At 35.8% G+C, this 27,134-nt stretch overlaps 1 protein-coding gene across 2 annotated transcripts in view; it reads left to right on the forward strand.

Annotated features, from left to right (window-relative positions):
- SPIDR (scaffold protein involved in DNA repair) overlaps window positions 1-27,134 on the forward strand; it is a 537,804-nt gene that overhangs the window by 485,665 nt on the left and 25,005 nt on the right. For both annotated transcript variants that reach the window (XM_074277903.1, XM_074277912.1), the window contains 2 exons: window positions 15,847-16,048; window positions 17,035-17,187. In XM_074277903.1, coding sequence (XP_074134004.1) covers window positions 15,847-16,048; window positions 17,035-17,187 — 355 coding nt within the window. The remainder of the gene's footprint in view (window positions 1-15,846; window positions 16,049-17,034; window positions 17,188-27,134) is intronic.

Here is a 27,134-nt window from a genome sequence, read left to right on the forward strand (position 1 = left end):
TTTTCTTTTTTTTTTTTTTTAAAGTTCCAAATTCTCTCCTCCATTTCCTCCCCTACCCATTAAAAAGGCATGACATTTTAATTATATTAATATTTTACATTTGGACATTAATACTTTTTGGAGTCCTTTGTACCTAGTAAAATGCAACAAATATTTGTTGAATGAATGTCAAAGAAAGATCTCTAAAGTGGGCACAGGCTACCTGTTGATGAGCTCTTGGGAGGAGAAAGTCTATTACTCTACCACATGAATCTCTTTCTTCTTATTGTCTCCTCTTCTTCCTTTCTGACTTCCCAGTAATTTCCTTTATTTCCTTCCTTGGCTAAGCATGCCAATAGGGAACATCAGCATTTCCTATCACCACCCTTGGTGGCAATTAAAACTAATTAGGCCAATAACACTGTTGTAGTCAAAAGAACATTAGTTTTGTTGTCAAATAACTTGGGCTCCAATCCAACTTCTAATACTTAAGACCTGAATAATTGTGGACAAGTCGCTTAACTTCCTTGGACACTCAGTTTTCTCATCTTTATAATAATATATCCCTTCTCACTCTAAATCTATGCTGTTTTGACTAATGAAATATCTTTCAGGTCTAAAATGAGGCCCTTCAGCTGCTACTCTCCTCCAAACATTATTCCTTATAACCTAGAGAATCACAAAAATGTTAAAGCTATCTGAGACCTAAGAAATCATTTCTTCTAACCCTTTCTTTTACAAATGAGGAAACTGAGTTTCAGAAAAGGAATCTGATTCACCCCTGGAGTCTTTAGCTATTAAGTTCCTTAAAGGTAATTTGAACCCACTTCATCTAAACCAGAGATTCTTCTCACAGTTCTGTGCCTGGAACAATATCTAGAAATCACCATCACTCATAAAAGCCGTGGGATTACTATGTGACCTCCAGAATCAGACTAGTGCCCTGATACATTCCATTGGATAATCAGAGATCTTGAAAGAGACCCGAGATTGTACATGAAAGGATGGTGTGCACTCCAGAACCTCACTCGGGATCCCTCATATAGACCATCTCATAAATAGCCTCTGAACTAACAAATTCCCCCCCCCAAAAAAAAATGGTATCCTGAAATCCTTCACCAGGAGGCCATTTTTTGTTAAAAAGTACTCTTTTGAATTCCCCTATTTAATTAATAATATTGATTTGGAGTTTTCCAATCAAAGTTCATTCCATTGTAGTATTTCATTTGATTCTCACCATCCTTTTAGGGAGGCAGGGCAGGTCTAATATCTTCATATTTCAAATAAAGAGAGGAGTTAAAAGGTAGCAGGTAAATGAGAAGAATCCAGGCCTTTTGACTCATGATTCATTATACTTGTGAGGAAGCTATGTTGCCTGTCTCTTTCTTATATAGCCATTCTGTGCAGATCTTCACATTATCTGTGGGGTTATTTTCTCCCTGTTAAGATTATGCGCTCTTCTAAAGCCAAAACTGTCTTATCTTCCTACTCTCTCAAATAAATTCCTCCCCTAATGTTTATTTAAGGAAAAAGTTAGCAAAAAGCAGTGAAGGAAGGATAATGTAAAGAATGAAAAATTACCTTATTGAAATGACACATAGACTTTTGTTTTATTAGCTGGTTGTTTCTATGGCCGTATTTTAGATTATTGAATGGTAGTCATTAAGGACAAAGTTTTGAATCATTATAAGTGAAGTTGAACTTTAAACATTATCTAGAAAGATACAGTAAAGAAACTGGCATTGGAACTCCCCAACATACCGCATAGTAGAAAGAATCTTACACTTGGGATTAAAAGATCTGGATTCAGGTGCCAGCCCTGTAACTTCAAGCAGGTTACATTGCTTTCCTTAATATAGGTTTTATTTTTTTATAAAATGGACATTGGTAGATTGTGGCTCTAAAGACCCATCTAAATGATACTCTCTCTACATAAAATGTCATAATTAAAATTTGGTCTGTTTTTGTCATAAAGATTTTTCCCCTTCAGTATGTTGTAAGGGGGAGAAGTAGGTGACTAAGTGGTTAGAATTCCAGGCCTGAGTTCAAATCTGGCCTCAGACACTTCTGCTTTGTGACTCTGGGTAAATCACAATCCCATTTGCCTCAGTTTTCTCCTCTGTAAAATTAGTTGAAGAAAGAAATAACAAATTATTCCAGTATCTTTGCCAAGAAATCCCCCCAAATCAGACACAACTAAAAATGACTAAACTGAATATGTTATAAGAAAGTTCTTGATTGAACAAACTCATTGAATAACATCAGGAAAACAAGCTACAAATAATCATTTAAATTATTTACTTGATAGAGGAAATAAACATCTCTTCCTAGACCTTTTGAATACATAATCCTATCTGGAGCTAAAGAGAGAAGCAGGGTATCCCTTTTAATTTTTTTCAATGTTATTATTTGGATTAAGAATTCTATTTTCCAAGGAAAAATGATAAATTCCATCTGTGCTGTTTACTGAGCTCTATTGTAACCAGATCCTCCTGTTGTCTTCTGCGGCCTCAGTGTTCAGAACAAGCTGACATGATAACTTTACTACTACTTCTGATTAACGTTCTTCTTTTGGTAGCAATGATTTTTAGTCACTGTATAAATTCAATGCTTGCTTGTTTTTTCTTTTTTTTTTCTCTCTCTCTCCCTTTTTTTTTTTTCTTTTGACTGATTCTCTTCTTATATGTTATAGGAGAATACTGCCTAATATATAGGGCCTGGCATGTAATATATGTAATAGACTCAGGGTTCTCTTGTTCCCTTGACATAGATTCTAGTTTTCCCTAAAAGTCAACATTTGTCCCTGGGAAATTTTCTGGCCACTTAAAGGCATAAAAATTCCCACTCTCATAGAATCAAGGCCCTCTGACTGAATTGATCATTGAGAACCACAAGTTATCCTTTCCTGCTCTGCTGACTAGATAAATTTCTATTTGGGGGAAGGGGAAGGAGGTGCGGCCCTACTTCTTTGAGAAGCTAAGTGCTTTTATCTTTACATGCTGCTTGCCTAGCCTTGCTGCTAGGGCAAAGTTAACTTTTTGTTAACTCTTCAAAGACTTAAGAGTCCTTGCTTTATCTCCACAACAAACCTAAACAAATAGCACACTGGCATTAGGCTTTCCCCTTACATTTGGTATAGTCAGAGTTTATTAATCAGCATTTGTTCAATTGAAGTAATGTGCTACCTGTAAACACCACAGAAGGAGCTGTGGAATTGGGTGGAATTGGAAAGGTCACTTAGACCCCTCCGTGGTATCCTCTGGAACAAGTCATGCAGAGAAGTCTCTAGGGGAGAAGAGGTTGTCCCTGCCTGAACAAATTCCAGGCTATTGCTGGGAAGTGCTCGTGTATAGGAAATTTTTTTCCCCATTCATCATGAGTGCTTCTTTACAGTTTTTACCCATTACTCACTATTCTACTCTCAACCAACCAATCTAGTACTTCTTTCACAATGATTCTTTCATTTAGCAATCATTTATTATGAGCATGGTACCAAAGGTTAGAGTCTCCTGCCTTCAGGAAGCTTACAGTTTATTGAGGGATAGAGCATGTAAATTTATAAGTAAATACAAAGTAATTTTATGCAAAGAGAGTGCTAATAATTATAGGGATTGGCTTTGGGTAGAACATGGCTTACAAGCTTAGTCCTCTCACATCTCTTATAAATCTGTCTTCTCCAAGCTACATGTCTTCAAGCCTTTAAGACAGTTTTCTTTTTTCCCCCCAGATGTAATTGGGATTAAGTGACACAGAGCTAAGAAGCATTAAGTGTCTGAGGTCAAATTTGAACTCAGGTCCTACTGACTTCAGGACTGCTGTTTGTATCCACTGCGTCACTTAGCTGCCCCAAGACAGTCTTTTAACAGGATTTTGCTTTTACTTCAGAAATACAAATATTCATTGTAAAAATAGATGGATTTTAATTATTATAAGCACCATCAAAAATATCACATAAAACAGTCCTATAAGATGAAATAGAATAATCAATTAAAAATTGATTGTCACCCTCCACTGACAACAGTCTTTGGTTGCCATGTCCATCTCAAAATGTGATATGTAAAACCAGATATAATATATACTCCAAGTGTGGTTTCACTATAATAGAGAATACCAGGACTGTCACCATACTTCCCTGTATTATGTTTCTTTTAAAGCAGCCTAAGAGCAAATTCAGGATTTTTTGCTAACATGTTACTCTATTGATTTTCATATTTAGTTTACAATCCACACAAAAAACCAAATTTTTTTTAGATGAACTACATGCACTCTTTCCATGACTTCCCATCCTGGCCTTATGTAATTGATTTTCTGAATCAAAATATTAATATTTTAAGTTTATCCTCATTAAATGCCATCTTATTACACATTACATTAGTCTAACCTATTTAAATCTAAATAGAATAGAGGGTGTTCAGCTGAAACTTGCCTTAACTTCTGGAAGGTTTTCCTTTCCTTTTCAATTTTAAGCCTTTTGATTATATTTGCAAAACTACTATCAAGTAATTTAAAATGTTTCATTTAACAGAATATTGATCTCTCTACTTCATATTCTTTCCCTACCACTACTGGGGCAAAGAAGAAAAACAAAACATATTTACAAATATGCATAAAGAGTATACTATGATCAATTCTGATGGATGTGGCTCTTTTCAACAATGAGATGATTCAGGCTACTTTCAATAGTCTTGTGATAAGGAGAGCCATCTACAGCCAGAGAGAGGACTATGGGGACTGGGTATGGATCACAACATAGTATTTTCACCTTTTTGTGGATGTTTGCTTACATTTTGCTTTCTTTCTCATTTTTTCCCATTTTTGATCTGATTTTTCTTGTGAAGCAAGATAATTGTGGAAATATGTATAGAAGAATTGCATATGTTTATATATATTAGATTACTTATCATCTAAGGGAGGGGGGAGGGGAAAGGAGAGGAAAAAATTTGGAACATAAGGTTTTGCAAGAGTGAATATTGAAAATTATCTATATATGTTTTGAAAATAAAAAACTTTAATCATAAAAAAGAATAAAAAAACCCTAGATGTGCATAGTCAAGAAATAGACATTCAAAAAGAAGGAAGATGAAGAAGAAGAAGGAGAGGGAGGAAGGGAAGGAGGAGGAGAAGGAAGGGGGGAGGAAGAGGAAGAGAAGAAAAAAGGAAAAAAAGAAGAGAAAGAAGAGGAGAAACAGATTTCCATATCAACTATGTCCAAAAATGTTTGTTTCATTCTTTATCTTGAGTCTATCCGGAGTGAGCAAAATACTTCATCACTGGTCCTCTGGAATCAGTCATTGAATTATTCAGAGTTTTTTTTAAATCTTTAAAAATTTATTGTCTCATCAATGTTATTGTATCAATTGTTCTTCCATTGCCAATCCTTTCATTCGTGTTAGTTTATACAAATCTACCCAGATTTCCCTGAAACCATCCCTTTCATTCTTAAACCTCAGTAATATTCCATCAAATTCAAGAGCTTTTCAATTTATCTTAATATTTCATTCATCAAAAGGTAGAGAAAGCAACTTGGAGAAATTCTGCCCTGTATCTGATTCTTACTAAAAGATTAATTATTAGATGGTTACTAGGGGTGGAAATGATGGGAATTTTGAGGTTTTAAGTGAAAAAAAAAAAAAAAAGAGCTAGAGGAGAGAAAACAAGCATAGCTAAAGAAGGTAAAAGGAAATGTGAAAATGGAGGAGGACCAAAAATAGCTAAAAGGTGAAAGGTGTCAGAACTGTTAGGAAAAAAAAGAAGATTAGAGAATAGTTAAGAATTTTAATTGGAATGGATGGGAGAGTGATAATTGACAATAGAGGGAAGGCAGAACTGATTCATTCTCATTTTGATGGAGTTTTTTTCTTTATACTGAGAAAACGATATATTATTCTCAAAATGATAAAATAAAAATGGCAGCACCTAGTTGCCTTTAATGAATTCATTTTCTTTGGCATAGACATATTGTATGTTGGTGTAATAAAAGGAATGGTAGAATGTATGTGTGCTTTCTGAGCCACTGCTGGTGATAAAAAAAAAAAAAAAAAGAAAGATCAGATAATAGGAGAAATATCTTGGCTCAAAGAGTAGTCATTAATGGCTTAATGATGTAGATGGGTGCTCATCAAATTTGCAAGGGACAGAAGAGAGGGAGAACCTGATAGAGCAAAATGCCAGAATCTAAAATATGCATATATGTAATAGCCTTGACAGGCTAGAGCATTGAATTAAATCAAAGTCTTTCATTGGGCTCAAAAAATTAACTTCTCAAGTACAAAGTGGAGGAGAATGACTAGACAATAGTTTGTTTGAATAAAAGATGCATTTTTCAAAGAAGGGAACAGACTCCATGGGATACAGAGAATGAGTGAATTCCAGGTAGGAGAGATGGCCACTGCAAAAGTGGGGAGATAATATCCAATAAGGCCAGAAGAACAGGTTGAATCTGGGTTTTAAAGATTTTAAAGAGCTAAACAGAGGAATTTATATTTTATTTTATAGGCAATAGGGAACCACTGAAGCTTGTTGAGGAAGGAAATGGTGAGCTCTATGCTTAAGGAAAATTATTTTGGCAGTAGTATGTAGGATAGAGTGGAGTAGTGGGAGATTGAGGCAAGGAGACCAATCAGGAGACTTTTTCAATATTGTAAGTGAAAGGTGATGAAGCATTAAACTAATTATGTGAGTGGAAAGAGAAGGGTAAAATTCAAGATATCTTGTGAGGGTTAAAAATGGCAATATTTGACAACCAGTTGAATATGTGTGGTACAGTTCATTGAGGAGTCCAGAATAATACCAAGATTATGAATGTGAAACTCTAAAACAATTATGATTCTTCAGCAGAACCAAGGAAGTGTGGAAGAAGAGATAGTTTAGGGGATAAAGATAATGAGTTGAGCTTTTAGACATATTGAGTTCAAGTTATATTAATGACAGCTATTTCCCAGTGTTCTTCAGGGTTCCCAAAATTGTGCCAGAACCTTTTCCAGGGATTTAGCAATAATTAGTAATTATCTGATAATTGTTGACAACTTTTATTTATGTATTTATTTTTATTAAAATTGCATTTATAAACAATTGATGTTAAAAATTGTTTTTAAATATAATTGGGGAAAAATAAAATATGTTTAAAAAGTGATATTTACAAAGAATGTAACTTTATATACATGTGCAGTTTGAAAAATCATGTTAAATGTTTAACCTATATTAGATTGTTTGCTATCTATGGGAAGAGGGAGGGAAAAAATTTGGAACACAGTTTCACATAGGTGAATATTGAAAACTATCTTTGCATATTTTGGGGAAAAATTAAAATCTTTGCACATATTTGGAAAAACGAAAAGCTAAAAGAAAAATCATGTTAGAAGTCAAATTACTGTTGGAGAGGGAGAAGAGGGGAAAATAAAGTAAAAAGTATGTCATAGAGAACAGAAGAAAATCTATAAGGAAACAAAGAAAAGATGTATAGCTTTGAATACAAAGTGTAGTATTATATACATTTTTGAAATAGAAATTTGTTGCTTTATATTTTGAATCCTCTCATATTTTGCTATGTAAGTGGTACTTTTTTCTTTTCCTATTTTCTATTTAAGTTTATAGTCAATAAATAAAAAGTTTAAAAAGAAAAAAAGTCAAATGATTGATTGTAACAGTTGAAGATTGTAATTGTAAGAATATTTTTAAAGTCTTAGCTCAATCACATGTTTAAACTTCAAATGTGAGAGATGTACTATAAATGATACTGTTATTATTTTCTGGAGCATTTTTCTTTTCCTTCCCTTTCTGAATTAGCAGAGGACTTACATTATCTGGAGATAGGTACATTTATTTCTGTCAGCATAATTTTATGAATCATATAAATTCTTCTCAAGCAAATGAATCATTCTGAAATTTCTTCATGTTATTTGTTCACCAAAAAGGAAAATACCCCTCTTCAAATTATGTATGGCATTTTTACTCTTGAGAAAAATGCACATTAGCAATAAAAAATTTAACTTATCCAATTAACAGGATCATAGAATGTCAGAGTTGGCATGTAACTTAGAGGTCATTTGATCCAATCCATACCTAAATTTATCATGAAACCTTTGATTTAAAGATCTCCAATGAACTGAAACCCATTATTTTCCAGAGAATCTTCTTCCATTTTGGAATAGCACTAATTGTTTGGAAATTTTCTTTATGTTAGTTCTAAATTTGCAACTGTAACTTCTACCCATTATTCTTGCTTTTCTCTACATCCAAGCAAAGTCTGTCATTTCTTCATGATCATCATTCAAATTTTTTAGGATAACATCTCTACTTTCTTCAGTTAATTCATATAAAACATGAACTACAGGCCCTCTACTTAGTTCTACTGCTGCTCTTGACCCTTATCTAATTCTTTGCCACTATTTTCTCATCTGTAAAAGGGGGATAATAATACTTATCGCACAGAATTGTTCTGAGGATCAAATGAGAGAACATTTAAAGTGTTTTGTAAATTGCTAAAAGTGCATTGTGGTAACTCTCATTATCATCATCTTAGTTCCTCTCTTCTGGAAACTCTTCAGATATTCTTAATGTTCTTAAAGTATGGCACCCTAAATACAATATTCCATTTGTAATTGATTAGGAGTGAGTGCAGTAGGACTGTTGTTCAGTTGTAAAAAGATGGTTTATCATTGCCAAAATAGAATGGTTTGCCACTTACTTCTCCAATGGGTTAAAGCAAACAGAGATTATGTGATTTGCCCAGAATCACAGACTAATAAGTGTCTAAGGCCAGATTTGAACTCAGTTCTGCTGGAATCCAGACCCAGTGCTCTATCCACCTATCTACCCCATTGTCTTTACTCTCACCTCCCTAAAAATTCAAAATTTTCCTATGTTTCCTCCTAGTTGTGATGAAATGTTTGATAGCAAAGGAGGCTGAAACTACTATTTAGAAAGAGAAGTTTAGGTTGGGTTTTTTCCATCTTTGTCCCCATTACAATGTTAGTTTTAAAATATGTTCTGTATGTTTTGGAAAGATATATTTGGCATCTAATACATTCAAATTATTCTTTAAAGTGTTCTAGGTCAAATGGTAGTGACTATGCAGTTATTCATCCTGAATTTGCCATTAGCAATATAGGTAAGGTGCTTTATGCTAAAGGGGCATGTGGTAATAATAGTATGACCTGTCCTCCTACACCAGTTTTCTTTTTGTCCTCCCACTCTGTCCCCTTGGGCTCCAGCTAAAACTGGTACATGTCACTTATTGGCCCCGGGGTCAATATTGGATTATCTTTTCCCATGGAGAGAAGAGTGGGTGAAGGTAACAAAATGAAATGAAATCTGGTCATCTGGGTGAAAGGCAAACAGAAAGCTGTATCAGAGGTCTGCCTTTACCTTCTCTTCTGAGTTTTCTTGCTAAGAAAAATGGAGCCACAGCCCAGTAACTTGATGGCAGGATATTGCAGCTTCATGGTAAGAATAGCTCTCAATGAGTGTAAATAAATGAGAGGTGATGATACTTTAATTACACTTTAATACACATAATAATACACATGAATCAAATTATAAAATAATCAAATTGTATATTCTATTCATCAAAACCCATCTAACCAGAAAATTTAATTAGAGGAAATAAAAGTTTTTTTCACCCCACTTCTTCAAGAAAGATATAAACTAAAAAAATCTTTGAGGTCAAATACAGCTCCGATTCTATGGAAGGAACTAGAATAAGCAATTATAATGATAATATATTTTAAGTATGATTAAACCTTATCGCTGAAGAGCCTAATACATTAAAGAAAAGTTTACTTTATGTTCATTTCATTCTAATTAATAAGAGCAAAAGGAAAGAATTTATCTTATATTTTCAGTGTGAATTTTTTAAAAATGCTTTTCCAGTTTTTAACAACAAAAAAGGCCTTGTTACATTGTCTCTAATTCCATAGCATTATACTTTGTTGAATTTTTAGTGTAATATGTGTCATTTTATACAGAAGATTTTTTTATCATTCTTGCAACCAGAAATGAGCCATAGTTAGAAGAAAATGAAAAAATAAAGAAGACAGAGTAACAATCAGAAATAATACAGTATTTGCTCAGAAAATAATTGGGTCCTCAAAACTCTAAACAAGAGTTTGGATTTTCTTCAGCCCTCTAGAAAATTGATTAATCATCAATTCTCCTTTTTTGCTTCTTAAAATTTCTTAACATTACCTTCCATTTTCTAGTTAATTCTATCTCAGACATAGAAAATTATTTCTGTCTTGTTAAGACCTATCCTTCAGCTTTGGTTCTTGTTCCCATCTCTTCCTATTGCCTGCAAGACCTTGCTTCTGAAATTAGCTATAATTTATCATTCATTTTTAATCTCTTAATCTCTCTCCACTGATTTCTTCTCATCTGCCTGTAAACCTGATAAAAAATCACATAATTCCATTGTATGAAGGAACCTAGAGACAATCAAGCCCAAAACCTTGGACTCAATCCCGGACATGGATCTCTGATAGATAAACCTTCCCCTTATTTTGCCTGGAAACAAACTTTCATACCCCATCTCCATACTATACCATCAATTATCCCCTTCAAACTACAATTTCTATCTCCCCTTTATGGATTGCCTTCCCATATAGAACATAAGCTTTCTGAGGTCCGAGATCATATAGTCCTTACTATTTTAACACAGGGTATGGTACTCAGCAAGCACTTAATAAATGCTCTACTACTTCAACCTTTGCAGGCTGGTTACTATTCCAACTACTCCTGTACTGAAACTGCTTTCTCAAAGAAAACCTCCAAATCCCCCAATCCAGTGATCTTTGTTCACTCCTTTACTCCTTGATTCAATTCAATTCAATATAAATATTTATTGAATATTTTCCCTTATAAAATTTTATGCTAGAAATTTGGGGTCACAAAGATAAAAAAAAATTAGTCTCTGAGAGATTTTACAATCTGGGTTAGATTAGGGTAGAGGAATGAATAAAGCATGGACACAAATGGGAGAGACTTCACAGGAAAGTTACATTGAACTGAAGGAAGACCAGGATTCCTTCCTTGGGGTGGAGATGTGGAGATGAGGAGGAAGTGAATTCCAAGGAGGGGAGATGGCCTTGGGAAATGCCAGGGGCAAGACCTAGAGTGTCAAGTTCGGTAAATAGCTGGTAGTCCGGTTTGGCCAGAATGCATAGTTCATGAAGGGAAATAATATGAAAGTAAGGGTGGAAAGGTCAGTTTGAGCCAGACTACAAGGGGTCCTAAGTTGAGGGATTTTTATTTTATCCTGAAGACAATGGAGAGCCACTGATAGTTTTTGAGCAGGAATAAAATCATCAAATATTTATCTACTATTTTAGCAGATTGTCGATGCTATATTAGAGTACCCTACCAATTACTCCCAAATTTACACATCCAGTCCACTTTTTCTCTGAGCTCCAATTTCTCATCTCAAACTGCCTCCTAGACATCTCCCCCAAATATCCCATATTCATTTCAAACTCAGACTGTCTAAAACCAAATCTTTCCCTGTAATCCCTTGTTTTTAACTTCTCTGTTTCTATCAAATAGTCCACCATTCTTCCAAATCACAGCCCAAAAATTATCCTTAACTCATCATGGTCATTCACTTCCCACATCATTTAGTTGCCAAAACTTGGCAGATTCATGTCTTTGACATCTTTCCCATCTATCTCATTTGTACTCACTACAACTACTTATTCCTGACCTTATCACCTCTCACATGGGTTATTTTCTTTCTTTCTTTTTTTTAATATAGTTTTTACTTACCAGATATATGCATGGGTAATTTTACAGCATTGACAATTGCCAAACCTTTTGTTCTAATTTTTCCCCTTCTTCCCCAGATGGCAGGTTGTATAAATTAAATATAATATATGTATACATGTCACATGGATTATTTTCAATAGCCTCTTTAAAAAAAATCAAAATCTTATATTGATGTTTTCTGCTTCTTACATCAACATAATTTTCCCAAGTATCACTCCCTCTTACCTTCTCCAGGGAAAGCCATAGCATATAATAAATGGTATTTTTTTAAGAGAAGGAAAAAAAATTTAGCACAACTGGTTGATAAATTGAAAAGGTTAAAAAACATCCACCATGTATAACACCTCCTAGCTCCACAAAAGGGTGGGTTAGAGGCATCTTCTCATATTTTTTAATTTAAGTCCTGCTTATTCTTTTTTTTCTGCTTATTCTTTATAATTTTGCTATATTCAGTTTTAATTTTTTGATGTGTCATTGTTCTTGACATTTATATTGTGGTAGCTGCTGTGTATAATTGTTTTATTGACTCCACTTACTTCACCCTGCATCAGTTTATGTAAATCTTTCTGTGCTTCTCTATATTCATCACATACATCCTTTCTTACAGCATAGTAATATCCAATTGCATTCACATACCACAGTTGTTTAGCCATTCCCCAGTCTACAAACATCTTTGTTTCCAGTTCTTTGTCTCCCATCCGTCTCCCATACGTCCTCTTCACAGCTACCAAACTGATGTTACCAAACTGTAAATGTGACTACCTCTTGGATTTCTAATCAAGAGGCCCCATAGCTCCTCAGTTGCTTTTAGGATAAAATATTACCTCCTCTATTTGTCCTATAAAATGCTTTAAAATCTGGTTCCAGCCTACCTTTCAAATTCGATTCTATATTATTCACCTACACATCAGTCAAACTGACTTTCTAGCTGTTTCCTGTAAGTAGCTTTCCATAATCTGTCTCCCATGCCTTTTTTTGTTTAGTCATTTTCAGTCATGTTTTCTTGGCAAAGATACTAAAGTGATTTGCATTTGCTTCTACAGCTCATTTTACAGATGAGGAAACTGAGGAACACAAGAAGGCATGATTTGCCCAGGCTCACACAACTGGCACTAGATATGAACTCAGGGAGAGGAGTCTTTATGACTCCAGGACTTGGCACTGTCATTTCACCAGCAAACTCCTGTGCCTAAAAAGCATGATTTCTCACCTCTGTTGCTAAGAACCCTTAGCTCCCTTCAAGATTCCCTTAAGTGCAGTTTTTACCAATAGGGGGATCTAAATAAATGCCATTCATATTATGAGAAAGTACTCATTACAGAAAACAAGAAGTCAACAGAAGAGAAAAAACATGAAAGAAGAGTTATTTCTTCTTTTGTAAAGACTACAACTATAGCCCACTGGACCTCACTTGTGTTGACTTTCCTGCATTCAGCTTCTGGCCCTAAATCCAGAAACTGTCCCACTCTTTGTGGCTGAACCATACGGCTCATTCAAGGAGTGGTAAAAGCATTCTCAGGGACTTTGGAAGCCTGGGCTGGGTCACTGAGAGTCAAGAAGTGCTTGCCGATTAGATAAAGATCATTTGCCCATTTTTGAAGGTGGCACAGTGGCTAGAGTACCAAGCCAGGAATCGGGAGAATCTGAGTTCAAATCCGACCTCAGACCCTTGGTACTTACTAGTTGGGTAATCCTGGACAAGTCACTTTACCCTGATTGCCCCACAAAAACAAGCAGATAAGAAAAAGTAATTACTTTTGATTGATAAGGCCATTTCTTTCTCAGGGGGAAGGAGAAAAAAGATGATAATAAGTGCTCCTTAATCACTCTTCTTCATCTGATCCATTGTTCCCCTGAATTTATAGATGCTCTGGCTCTTTAGCTTCTAGGACCTTATTCCATTCCATTCCATCCATTTGTATCCTATGCTGACTTATCTTCCTCCCAACCACTTAAGATTGGCTTGTGATCAAAAGTTTTGAGGATGGTCCTCTTACTATAGAATTTTAGAATGAGAAGGAATTACAAAAACCATCTAATCCAACCCTGAGCTGAATGAACAAGAATCCATTATATAACATTCCTAATCAATGAGTAACAATTTCTAGTCAGGGGGAACCCATTCCAGCTTTAGCTAGCTCTAATTATTAGAGAAGTTTTATATGTTTAAGTTTTTTAATTGTCTTTTTTTTTTTGCATCTTCTACTCTTTGATCTCTGTCAGATCAAACAGAAGCCTTTTCTTTAAGATAGCTTTTCAAATACTTGAAGATTTCAAGTTCTCCCACCCAACTCTTCTCCAAGATAAATATTATTAATTCCTGTAATGAGTCCATATAATATGATCTCAAGGTCTGTCACCCTCTTGATTGCCTTTCTCTGAATATTATCTAGAATTATCAACATCCTTCCCAAAATATTACATCCAGAACTGAACTTTCCAAGCCCATATCTCTCTTAATACAGTATGAGGTTGTATCAGCTTTCTTGGATACAACATCACAGTGCTGAATCTTATCATGCTTCTACTTAAACCCTCCAGATGTTTTTCAGACTAAGTGCTATATAGCTACACCTCCTGCAATCTGATCCCTATGAATTTTACTTTTCTTTGAACAAAGTAAAATATTAAATATTTCCCTATTAAATTTCACCTTGTTAATTTGACTTGGTATTCTAGTCTGTTAAAATGTTTTGTATCATCTGCAAATTTAGAAGAAAATACTGTTGATAAAGCCATAAACAGCACAAGGTCAGGAATGGGTCCTAGGAGTATTCCACCAGAGTTCCTCTTCCAAGCCTTTATTGACTATCCTTTGCATATGTGCATTTAACCAATCAGGCTGCCAGTCTGTTGGTGATGCTTTCAAACAGATGGGCAGGAAGAAGAACTGAAATAGTGTGTCAGATGAGATAGGGATTAGGAAGCAGGACCTCAGGACAGAAGCTTCAGAGATGAGAGGGTTAAAACCTCCAAAACATAGTTGCTAGTGTTTATGAAAGGTCCTTGGTGAATCTGGTTAGAAGATAGCTGCACTTGTTAACTGATTAACTGACTACCATTTAAATCAGTAGTTTGGAGAGGGATCCATTAAATGAGGTGCTAAGACACAGAAAGTCTAAGTTCTATGCCTTCCTCTTCTAATGATCTTAAACAGGTCATGTAATTCAATTGAGTCTTGTTTTTTTCCATTTGTCCAAAGAGAATGTAAGTTGTTTGAGATCAGGGATCATTTTGTTGTTGTTGTTTAGGCATCCACAAAACCTAGCATACTAGCTAGCCCATAGAAGACACTTAATTAAAAAATACCTATTGAATAAATGAATGTTTGTTCCAAAGCAGTAACCTTGGCATAGGGGTCATAGTGTTAAACCTATATTTATCCTCTCTTATCTAATTAGGCAGGCATTCAATACAAGTATGAGAATCTTGGACTTTTAGAATAAAGAAGAACCTTAGAAATCACTTAAGCCATTGGCTTATTTGAAATATAAGAAAACTGAGGCCCAAAGAAGTTAAATGATATTATGTTTAGCTGTTTAAGAGTTTATTAAAAGTTTTTGCTTATTCACATAAATGGAAAAAAGATTGGTGTAATAACAGATTTCTTAATGTACAGAATTCAGAATATCTATATCAGCAAAAAAAAGTTTTTTTATTAAAGCTTTTTATTTTTCAAAACATGCATAAATAATTTTGCAACATTAGCCCTTGCAAAACCTTGTGTTCCAGTTTTCTCCCCCTTCTCCCATCCCCTTCCCTACATGGAAATTAGTCTAATATATGTTAAACATGGTAGAAATATATGTTAAATCAATACATGCACACATATTTATACAATTATCAGCAAAAAAAAAAAAAGTTTTAATAAGGACTTTCAGCCATGATCTGTCAAGGAATCATTACTCTCCCTTGGGTTTTTGGCATCCACTGTGGCAGATGCCAGTTAGTTATTTGTAATTTCCTAGCAAAGAATCAAATATTTTAAAAATATTTGTTAAAATGGGATTCTTCTATCTCTGGTAGACTGGTAGTCTTATGTCACTATATTTTCTCCTAGATACAAGCATAGTTTTTAAGCTTAAAAGACTTTGCTCTCTTTTGAATTCATAGTTAAAAAGTAATCTTCCTCTGGACCAAAGAGAAATTTGGCTGATAGTGACCGATGCCACGCTGCAGTTGGAAAATGCTGGCCTCCCCAAAACTGTGCCAGTGTATGTGACACCATCATGCGTAATCAGCCCTGAAGTCACAGAAGCCCTCACAGACACAGTATCCCGTACCATCTTCTTCAAGGATGTCCTACAAGAAAATGGTAATGTTAATGAGCCAGCTCCAAGATGGGCAAGAAAGGATGCCATATGCCCCCAGATATTTCCAGGTCCATTTTGGGCCCAAGACATAGAGCTGTGTTAAATCTCTAGTTTAAGAAATGGCAACTGTTGTGACAATCGGCGGTCTCTGAGCTATTTGAGATGGTGGTGACTTTTAGAGCACTACAGTAAGGGGCTCTGCTTTTCTGCACACAAGTTCCCTTCCCTTATCAGCATGGACACTCACTTTCAGAATTAAACTAGCCAGGCTGAGTTTTGGGTTTTTTTTTTTAATGTTGTCCTCTATAGGCTTAGATTGCTATTCGGAGCTACAGCTCATTTTGCATTTTGTTCCTACTGCTATTGCTAGGATGAGTTCACAAGCTAGCCCTGGGAACTCCCTAGGGCCCCCAGGGGTTCGCCCTCAGAGCAGGCTGATAAGAAGCCAATTACACAGTCTCAGGGACTGCCTCCCAGTGCCTGCTGGAAGTAGCCTTGGAAGAAAGAACATAGCCTCCTTTAGGCTTAATCCCAGGTGGGTGACAGATGTTGGCCTAATACTTATAGTTGGGCCAGGACTGACTACCTTGACATGGAGATCCAGATTACTTAAAGGTATTTCTCAGAGAATACTTCTGAAAACAAGCAGAGTTTAAGGAATTGTAAATATGTAAGCTTGAATCAGTCAGCCTATTTTCCTAGGGATCAAACTAAAATCCTGCCTGAATTGTGTTTGGATCCAGTGTTTCCATGTGTTTGGGTTGTTTTTGTTTTTTTAACCTAATATAATGTACTTGCTGAGAGGCCTTGGGGCTTACCCATAACACAATGCATATTTCATTGAAGACAATCTGTTGGAATAAACCTGACACATGACTGAGCTTTCTCTTATGATTCTAAGGAATTGGCAAAAGGCATTGTCTTCATTGGCATGAATAATTAACTTTTTCTCCATTGCTATAATAATCTTCAGTGTTTCTGTTGGCAGGTAGACTTATTTGTGTTGAACGAACTGTCCTCATGCTTCAGAAGCCCTTTTTGTACATGGCTGCTAGTGCTGACACCTCTGAACTGACTAGCCCAGTTATACTAGATGAATTGGATTCTACAGCTCAAGTGAACTCCATTTGTCATGTACAAGGTCGGTAGCCATCTAGGTGAAAATATTATTTTATACATTTAAAAGTATTGTCTTATTAATCATTTGCTTTGCGTACCAACCAATCTTGACTTCCTAAGGGTTAAAGTCTCTTGCATTTCTGGTTGTCTTGGTTTATCTCTAGACCTCAGTTTTTGTCTGTTAAATCCTTTACTTCCCTGTGAAGTTATGGTAAAAATAAACGTTTGTGAGGAAAGATGATCCATGAGCATTAAAATTAGTAGAAATAACAAATTTTAATTCTAAATCAAGTGGGGCTAGAATTTAAATATTTGGGATTGAGGTCCTCACCAAAAAATGGTCCCTCAATTCTACTTGTTGATTTTAGAATGGAGTGTTATGACTTTCCCCTCCACAGCTGACAAGGAGGCCCCTTTCACCTGTTTCTCCCTCTCCTCACTTGGGATACGGTTTATTTATTACAATCACTAATTGTGCTTGAGCCAATAATGTCTTAGGTGTAGTACAACACATTTAAAAAATCAGACTTACCTAAAGAATAATAATGATGAGACTGTATTCTTCTTGCTATTGTGACTAAACAACCTGAGGAGAACATTGATATATCTTTGGAATTGAAAAAGTAAAGCAGTATGGATCTTTTCTTTCCTCAAGGAAATGAGACTCTAAGCCTACGGTTGATATGCTAATATTTCATATGGTGTATTCCCAAATGCCAACCATAGGATCACAAGTGTTGTCCATTTACTGCTTTCACATGTGGAAGATTGAGTATGTGAGCATTAAACATCCCCATTCTAAAACAAAATGAAATGAAATAAACAGAAAGCCCTAAGAAAATTGTGCCACAATGTATGATTTTGCTGGTAGAAGTAAAAATGTAATCATAGCAAGGTCTGGTTATGGCTAAAAGGAAGAATGGACTTTTTTAATTGGAGAAATAGGCATCCATCATATGCTATGTATAACAATGGGTATGTTAAAATACTAGAGAGATACAAAGAAATTTGATTCAATAATTCTTTCTAGGGATTTAAAATTGAATTGAGTCAACAGGGCATACTCACATTTAATGGTTACGTTCAAAATATTTTCAGTTCTTGGGATCAAAGAATGGAAAAATCAGTGGGAGCTATAGCAATCAAAACTAGTTTTTCTGATTGTGAAGTTCTTATGCTTTTTCTCATCTATTTATATTGTGATGAAAATGATTTCATGGTATGTTTACAGAATTATATATTATTACATTTGTAAAGTTTTGTGTTCATTTTTAAGAGGCATAGCAGCTAGGTAGGATTGCCAAAGATCACAAAAATAGTAACTGTTCATGTAGTACCCAACAATGCTCTACCAAAATAGAGTTGCAATAACTATGCTTCTTCTATTAATTATTTATGCCTTTCCTCTGACACTGGCCCCACCTAAAGACTTTTATTCAGACCCTTATCTCCTCACACTAGATGACTGCAGTAGCCTGTTGATGGGTCTGCCTGCCTCAAATCTTTCTCCTCTCCAATCCATCCTCCATTCAGCCACTAAAGTCATTTTCCTAAAATGCAGGTCTAATCAGTAAACTCCATGGCTTCCTATTGCCTCCACAAGCAAAACCAAAATTCTCTATTTGCTTTTGAAAGCCCTTCATAACCTAGCCCCCTTCATCCCTTTCTAGTCTTCTTATGTTGTACTCCTCAATGCATACTCTTAAGTCTAGGGACACTGGCCGTACAGTGTTACATAAGAGACCCTTCATCTCTTGGCCCTGAGCATTTTTCTGACTATTCCCCATATCTAGAATGCTCTCTCTCCTTCACTCCAACTACGGACATTCCTGGTTTCCTTTAAGTCCTAACTAAAATCCTTCTTCCTATAGAAAGCTCTTCTCAATTTTTCTTAATTCCAGTGTCTTCCCTGCCTTAGCAATTTCCTATTTATCTTGTACACAGCATCTTTGCACACATTTGTATGTTGTCTCTTCCCTTCCCCTCCTCATTTAAATTGTATCTTAATTGAGAGCAGGGACTTTCTTTTGCTCTTTTTGTATCCATAGTACTTAACACAGGGTCTGACACATAGTAGGTGATTAATAAATGTTTATTGAAATTAATTTTAATGATGATAATTCTGGTGCCTGCCATATAAATAATATCTTCAGACAGAATAACCCCACACAGTACACTCTCAAAAGCTAAAAGAGTAGTGCTCTGTTATATGCTCTGTGCTCTGTGATTCAAGACAATTCCAGTAATCTTGAGTTAGAAAATGCCTTCCAAATCCAGAGAACTATAGATACTGAATGTGGATCAAAGCATAGTATTTTTTATCTTTTGTTTGTTTGCTTGCTTTTTCTTTCTTGTGGTTGTTTCCCTTTTGATCTGATTTTTCTTGCACACAACATGACAAATATGGAAATATGTTTAAAAGAATTACACATATTTAACCTGTATCAGAGTGGTTGTTTTCTTTGGAAGGAGTAAGGTAAGAGAGGAAGAGATAAAACTTGGAACACAAAATCTTACAAAAAATGAATATTGAAAACTATATTACTGTGTTTCCCTGATAATAAGACACTGTCTTATTATTATTTTTTTTTGGACAGAAAAACACCAGAGGGCTTATTTTCAGGGGAGGGCTTATTTTAATGAACATTGACAGCAATTTTAATAAACAGGTAAATGTAAACAAAAAAAAATGTACTTTTATTCAATAATGATCATGTCATCTTCTTCAACAACATCGTCATAAGTGTCCATACCCTGAATTCCGTCCTGGATGCCTTGCGCCTCCATTTCCTTCAGAAGAAGTGGACCCAATCTGTGATGTCCAGCAATATCACTGCTGCAGCTCTGATTGGATGCAGCTCGGAGCGCAGTGTGGGTACCGTAATGTAGCGTGTAGCGCAGGGGATCACCTTCACTACAGTAGCAATCTCAATAGGGCTTATTTTAGAGGAATCTTACACAGTAAGGGGAAGGCTTATTTTTGGGATAGGTCTTATTATCGGGGAAACATGGTAGAAAAAGAAATACTATTGAAATTTTTCAAGAATCTCAACATGCACATTTCCTTTATGAACCTTTTTCTGACATCCTCCCCATCTCCTTACTAGAAATGATCTCCCCCCCGAATCTCTCATGCCTCTTTATTTGCCTTTTTTCACAATTTGGCTTATATTATAGTTATTTTGTACGTAGATTATCCTCTGCTCCTCCAGTAGACTGCAGGTCCTTTGAAGGTAGCAGCTGTTATTTTCTATCTCTGCATCCCCAGGATTTCTTGTCCTAAATCTGATATATACTGGCTGGGTGACACTAGGAAATGCCTTCATCTCTCAATAGTCTGGGAGGTTGTCTAAGACTAAACTGCAGAGAAGATTCTGACCTATATTGATAGAAGGGATTTCTTTATCCAAGAGTCTTTTATACTAATGAAGTCACAGCTCTAATTCCTATCCCCAGGACTTAGTAAAATAAACACCTTGCACACAGTAGGCACTTAGCAAATGCTGACCTGAATTTCAAATGCTATTCTTCCTATTCATTAAATCACAAGGATGGTCAATGTCACTCACGATGAGTGTTGGCAAATGGCAGAGACTTTCAAAGGAACTTCATTATGGGTAAGAAAAATGAACTTCAGATTCTAAAAGTATTTTTTACACTATGATGAAACTGCCCTTTGGGTACTAAGATAGTGCCAGTGGTTTGTTATTTTTGGCAAGGCTTAGTTTAATGTATTATGAAGTCTTCTTTCCACTTGAGCTATATTCTCTACATTTTGAAGCCATAGACAGCGCCTTCTTTAGGTAAATGACCAGAGGGAGAGTCTAACCTCAGCCTGACTCTACCCCTTGTAGCCCCAGGGAATTCCTGATGATCCACATATTATCATAATTTAAGTCATAACTTATATTTAAGCATATAGACAGAGGATTATGCAGATCACATATAGATAGATAGATAATATATCTACAGCATTTCAGGAAATGCTGAACTTACTTGTAAATATTTGTGGCTGCGACTAAATATATTAATTCCCTGGATGGATAAAAGGCCTTGGGAGTTAAAGTTGTTGCCATTAGTTTCAGATTTTATATGGTTTTCAATATTATCATCCCTATGCAATTATAAAGAATAACTAAGACCTCCCATCTGTGCTCAAGTGACCTGACTTGGCGATGTGCAGCTTCACCATTGAGCAAGGTACCCATCTGTCCAGTCGTTTTTCATTCGTGTCTGATTCTTTGCAAGCCCATTTGGGATTTTCTTGGTAAAGATATTGGACTGGTTTGCCATTTTCTTCTCCAACACATTTTTAAAAAATAGTCTTCCTGATTCCAAGTCCAGTACTTTATCTACTGTGCCATCTAGCTGTTCTTTCTTACCAGCTCTCTCCCTTTTTTTCTTTTAAGCTTGTTAGGTACTTTAGGCTGTGGTATGAAATTGATAACTAAGACTTATCCTCTTCAAAATACGGTGGTGTGATATAGAAAAAAATGTAAATTTTCAAAGACTCTGTTTGTTGACAAGGCTCACATGGTCCAGCTGTCCCAGTCCTTTCACAGTGGTTCTCCTGAAATGCATTCCAACCTCATCCATACTTAGAATCCCCCATTTTCTTCAAGCTTCATCTCAAGTGTAGCCTTCTCCTACATGGAGCCTTTTCTAATCTCCTTACCTGCCTCCACCAAAATGGTCTCATATCTGCTTTGTACTTACATGTCTCCCCCAATAATATGTAAGCTCCTAAAGACCAGGGAGTACTTCCCTTTTGTCTTTGTCCTCTTCTGTGCTTGGCACAGCATAGGTGCCTGATAAGTAAAAGTTGGTAGTCTGTATTCTTGTAGAGGGAAGCTAGGATTTTGGGCTGGAAGAGACACTAGAAATCACCTAGTCTAACTCTCCTTAAAGAGACCAAGACCAGGACCAAGAAATAAAGACCAAGAGGGTTGAATTTATTTGCTCAAAATCATACTGATTTACATATCAGATTCTGCAGGTGAACCCAGATTTTCTGATGTGAGTCAGTGTCCTTTTATTGCTTTGAGCTGCCTCTTCTAGATAGAGCTAGTGAGCTATTGTTCAATAATGCATTAATCAATCAATCAATAAGCACTTGTTGAGCACCTTCTGTGTGCCAGGTAAGTGCTAGGGATATTAAAAAAGGGAAAAGGCAGTCCTTGCTCTCAAGGGGATGAAAATTTATTTCTTCTATTGTTGCCCTTTTTCCAGAGTAGTGTAGACTCCTATTTATGGCTGGGCTAATTCTATTTCTTCTTTTCTTTCTTTCTTATTTTTTTTTCTTTTCTTCTCTACTTCTGCTTGTTAAATATATTGTAAGCAAAAAAGATTTTCTTTGGCTATTGCTCTTAATGTTTTTTTTTCTTAATCTCTTTAATTAAAGTAACCCAAAGATTATCACTATCCTTTCCTTCAAGAGTTATATTTAGGTACTGATAATGGAAGAGATGAGCCCCTATCCCAGGAGTGCTCTGTGTACTGTTTATTTTAGTACTACAGGGAAATAGGATTAAAGTGCACTCACAGAGAGTTTGTGATTAAAAGTTATGGGACTTGGATAGCAATACTTTAACAAAGTTGCCCTGAGAACAAAGCTTCTTTAAACAAAGTTGGACAAGGGTTGGAGGCTTTGGAAAAAGTCCTGTTATTTGCAAGGGCTGAAGAGGAAAGACAGCAAGTGGCACTGTCTCTGGTGGAGACCTGGTTGGCAAGAGAGCTATATACCCTTGGGGCTGAAGATGAAAATGCTCCTTGGGATAAGCTCTGGTAATGTGTAATTTCCACTATCACTGAGCAAGGAACCCTCCTGAGAGAGGCAGAAATGACCCCTGCAGTGGGTCTACCATAACCTGCCTTGCTTGGTAAGAAGGTAAGCCAAGGAGTATGTGTCCTGCCATAATGTAATAATAATTTATGCCAAGTTTGATTTCTAGCTCCCACAAAGTAATAATTTCTGAAATAGCAGCTAGTTGGTACAGTGCCAGTCCTAGAGTCAGAAAGACTCATTTTCCTGAGTTCCACCTAGGAGAATCACTTAACCCTGCCTACCTTAGTTTCCTCATTTGTAAAATGAGCTGGAGAAAGAAATGGCAAACTACTCTCGTATCTCAGCCAAGAAAACCCCAGAAGGGATCACAAAGAGTTAGACATGACTGAATTATAACAACAAATAATTTCTAATAATAAATCAAATCATATTATTATTAACAAACTCAATTTCCACAGCTATAAAATGAGCATAATAATAGCACCCACCTCACAGAGTTCTGTATGAAATTCAAGTGAGGTAACACATGTAAAGAGCTTTGTATACTTTAAAGCACTATGTAAATGCTAAGTATTTTATTACCATGGTTAAAAATCTTAGAATATTGACTTGAAGAGGTGGACCTAAATTTTTGTTATGTGCTCATTAAAACTTGTGTGTAAATCATTTGGATATTTTGAAGACTTGATGATTTAAATGGTGGGACAGCTCTCTTCACCAGTGCCCTGTACACCTTCTCACCTTGTCATCCTGAAGGAGTCTTTCCTTTCATTAGTCCTCCATGAAAGATTCTTCCTTTTGCTCTTTTAATATCTTTGAGTACTAGTATTCATCTATTTATCATTTATAATTGTTATGTGACTGACTCATCTCCTTTTCTAGTCAGATTTCTCCTTCATAATGTCTTCTATTTCATTTTCCACTTAGAATATTGTTAATATGCTTCAGGCCTTCCATTGATCTATAAGTTTGACTCTTCTGAGATACTATTATTCTACGATTCCCAACCACTGAATATCACTGGGAGAATGTTCATGTTTAAGGGTGTGTTGTCACAACAAGTAGTTTGGGGTCAGCAAAAACACTTGCAATTTTCCAAAACTAATCCTCTCCATTCACTTATTCTGATGTACTGATATGAAAGGTAACCCAGAGGAACTCAACTCTAGCAGAAGATTTTGAGGAGAGATCCAGTGTAATGCATTTCTATTTTCCAAGAACTGATTTGACTGAATTTGAAGAGACTCATCACCATGTTGGCTTTAGAGCCATGAATTTTTTAGCTGCAGTAACTTTTAAAAACCATCTGTTAATTTATAGAAGTGGGATCTATTCTAATAGAGGGTCTACACACATCAGTTTAGTTATAGTTCTTGACATAATTCTGGGCTTGTAGAAGATTTTTGTATATGAATGTATATGTATACTAATTTAAAAACTGCCTGACTAACCAGTTATCAAAGTCTGGACAAATTGAATTTTTTATTCACTTTGTCATCATATAGAACACCAAACTCTTTGGTGTTGCTGTATTTCATTAGGGTGACTTTATAGCCTTATTTCTAAATGAAATACCATCAAACTTTTATAACCTGAATCTAACTGCAAGTATGAGTGGAGTAAATAAATAAGTATTGATTTATGAAATACCATTGTGAATTTGCCTAATAGAATTATCATTTCTTTATATTTTGGTCTTAATGTTTGTTTTTAATCTTGAGTTTTCTTAAGAATAAGGCACACCAGAAAATGCTCAAGGAAATACCTAAACAGTGAGCTTTTGATAAATTGTACTGAAAAGATTTCTAGTGGTAAACTAGAGCTCCCAGATACCATTCATCCAAGCCCACCTGTCACAAGCCAATGCTATCTATTCCCATCCCCACTTAAGTAGCATGAGATAAGTCCCACCGGCCATATCTGAAGGTTGCCAATTGTATGCTCAAGTAGAAAAGGTAAGAAGAGGGAGGCAAAAGACTCTGTGGATAGGTAGAATGTTACTAGGGAAAAGAGACAAAGACAGAGATGGAGAGATTTTGCATATACATAAATATGTTCAGTACAATGAATATTGACCATAATAGAATGTTCAAAGAAGGATGAGATCAGTCAAGATTTCTAAAAGAAAAAAGCATTTAAACTGAATGTTGAAGAATGGCTAGGAATAGACAAACAGAGCTGAATAACTAATAATAAGTTTACAGTCAATCCCTACTAGAAAGTTGTTCAGATGTTCTGTAGGAGGGCTTTAAAAAAAAAAAAAAACATTTTTTGTTAAAAAAAATTTTTGATTTTTCATTTTTAGGTTTTGTCATCATTATAAAACCCCTTGAAACCATCTTGTTGGCCACTGGAGCTAAGTCAATCAAATGTGCAAACACAGCTGTTATCACAAAGTGTACCTCTGCTTAGGCAGGACTACACTGCTGCCAGATCTCCTGATAAGAACCAGTCTAACTAGGGATTAAAAAAAAAAAAAAAAAAACAGCCTCAGCTGCAAAATAGCAAACCAAGATTGGTCATACCACCCACTCCTTAACTCCCACATCCAATCAAATTCCTTGGCCCAGGCCAGACTTCCATTGAGTACAAGGACTCTGAGCCTTCACCCTGCAATTACTATCAATGGCTTTGCCAAAGCTATCCCAGATTTAACTCCTTCATGTTAATTGTGATACATTCATTAGTTAAATTTAAATTTCATTTCATTTATGAACTGAGGAACTGTTCTTCCTTCCTTCCCTTCATCTTCCCTCTTCTTCTTTCCTCCTCCTCTATCTCCTTGAATCCCTAACAAACCCGCTCTGTGGGCTCCTTGTGGTTCTTTTTTACAAATGCTGGGGAATCCACAGAATGGACTTGGAGCTTTCTAGCAGTAACCTAAGGGTATCATAGTATGTTTGAAGTGGAAGAGACCTTCAGCCCCTTCATTCTTTTAAGGAAACTAAAGTCACCAGAGGATAAGTGATTCCCCCCCTCAACAGTATACAGAAAATAAGAAGTATTACTTGGCTATATAACTCCCACCTTCTGACTCCTGGACCATGTTCCCTCCAATATACCACACTACCAGCTTCCTGTCTTGATGTTATGGGAATCACAAGACTCTATTAATTTTAGTGACTTGCTCGGTTTTGAACATTTACCCTGGACTGGGCCTGAAAGATACCAATGGAAGTCGATTAATCTGTGACTGGTTCAAAGACCCTTTTAAAGATGGTACCTTATGGAATCATTGTACTAATATCTATGAATGTACCGTCGTTTTGTTGTATCTGGGGAATTATTAATCTTAGTATACCTAAAATTTAATTATTTTCTTTTTCTTTCTAAAATTTATTGAATAGATTAGTGTAGTAAAAATTTTCACTAGACTTGGATCCAGTAAACTTTGGTTTGAATCTCAATTCTGCTACTTTACAGCTGTGTGATTCTGGGCAAGTCTTTTTACCTTGTTTGCCTCCATTTCCTCCTCGGTAAAATGAGCTGCAGAAGGAAATTGGCAAACCACTCCAGTATCTTTGCCAAGAAAATTCCAAATGGGGTCATAAGGACTCAGATATAACTGGAAAAAAAAAAAACTCAACAGCAACAAGGTACAGAGATGAACATTGTTGTTTGTCCTCCATTCCAGAAGACTGACCCTGACATCAGAGAAGTGATACTATGACATGCAAGTGAATTGGATTTAAGGGAAGGACTGTGCAAGGTCACTAAGGTCATTTTTTTCTCTAGAACCATCTGGGTCCAGTGGCCAGATATAGATCTGGAGATGACCCTGGATACAATGGGAGGCCTTGACCTTTTTGACCTAAGATCTTCAACTGGTCTCAACTTGACTGAGACAAGCACCCATTCAGGAATTAAGATTGGCTAAGAAAGAAATGAGGCAAGGAAAGGCTCATTTTTCCCCTCTGTCAGAAATAAATAAATAAAGGAATCAATCTGGGAGGGGAAAAATCAGGGTTTCTGCCCAAAACAACTATCACTATTTACATTCACTTTGGTCTTTGTTTTGGCTTTGATATGCGAACATAGGAAAGAGTGAATAGCTTTTCAGAGAAAATTTTAAACTTAATCTAAGTTCTACTATAGGTCAAATTGGCCTAATTTCATAAGCTGTAACGTGGTATGATAAAAAGTAGGTATTCATAAATTCTTACTGAAAGAACCACTAGCCCAAG

This window comes from Sminthopsis crassicaudata, chromosome 1 (assembly GCF_048593235.1).
Source record: "Sminthopsis crassicaudata isolate SCR6 chromosome 1, ASM4859323v1, whole genome shotgun sequence".
Taxonomy (NCBI): Eukaryota; Metazoa; Chordata; class Mammalia; order Dasyuromorphia; family Dasyuridae; genus Sminthopsis; species Sminthopsis crassicaudata.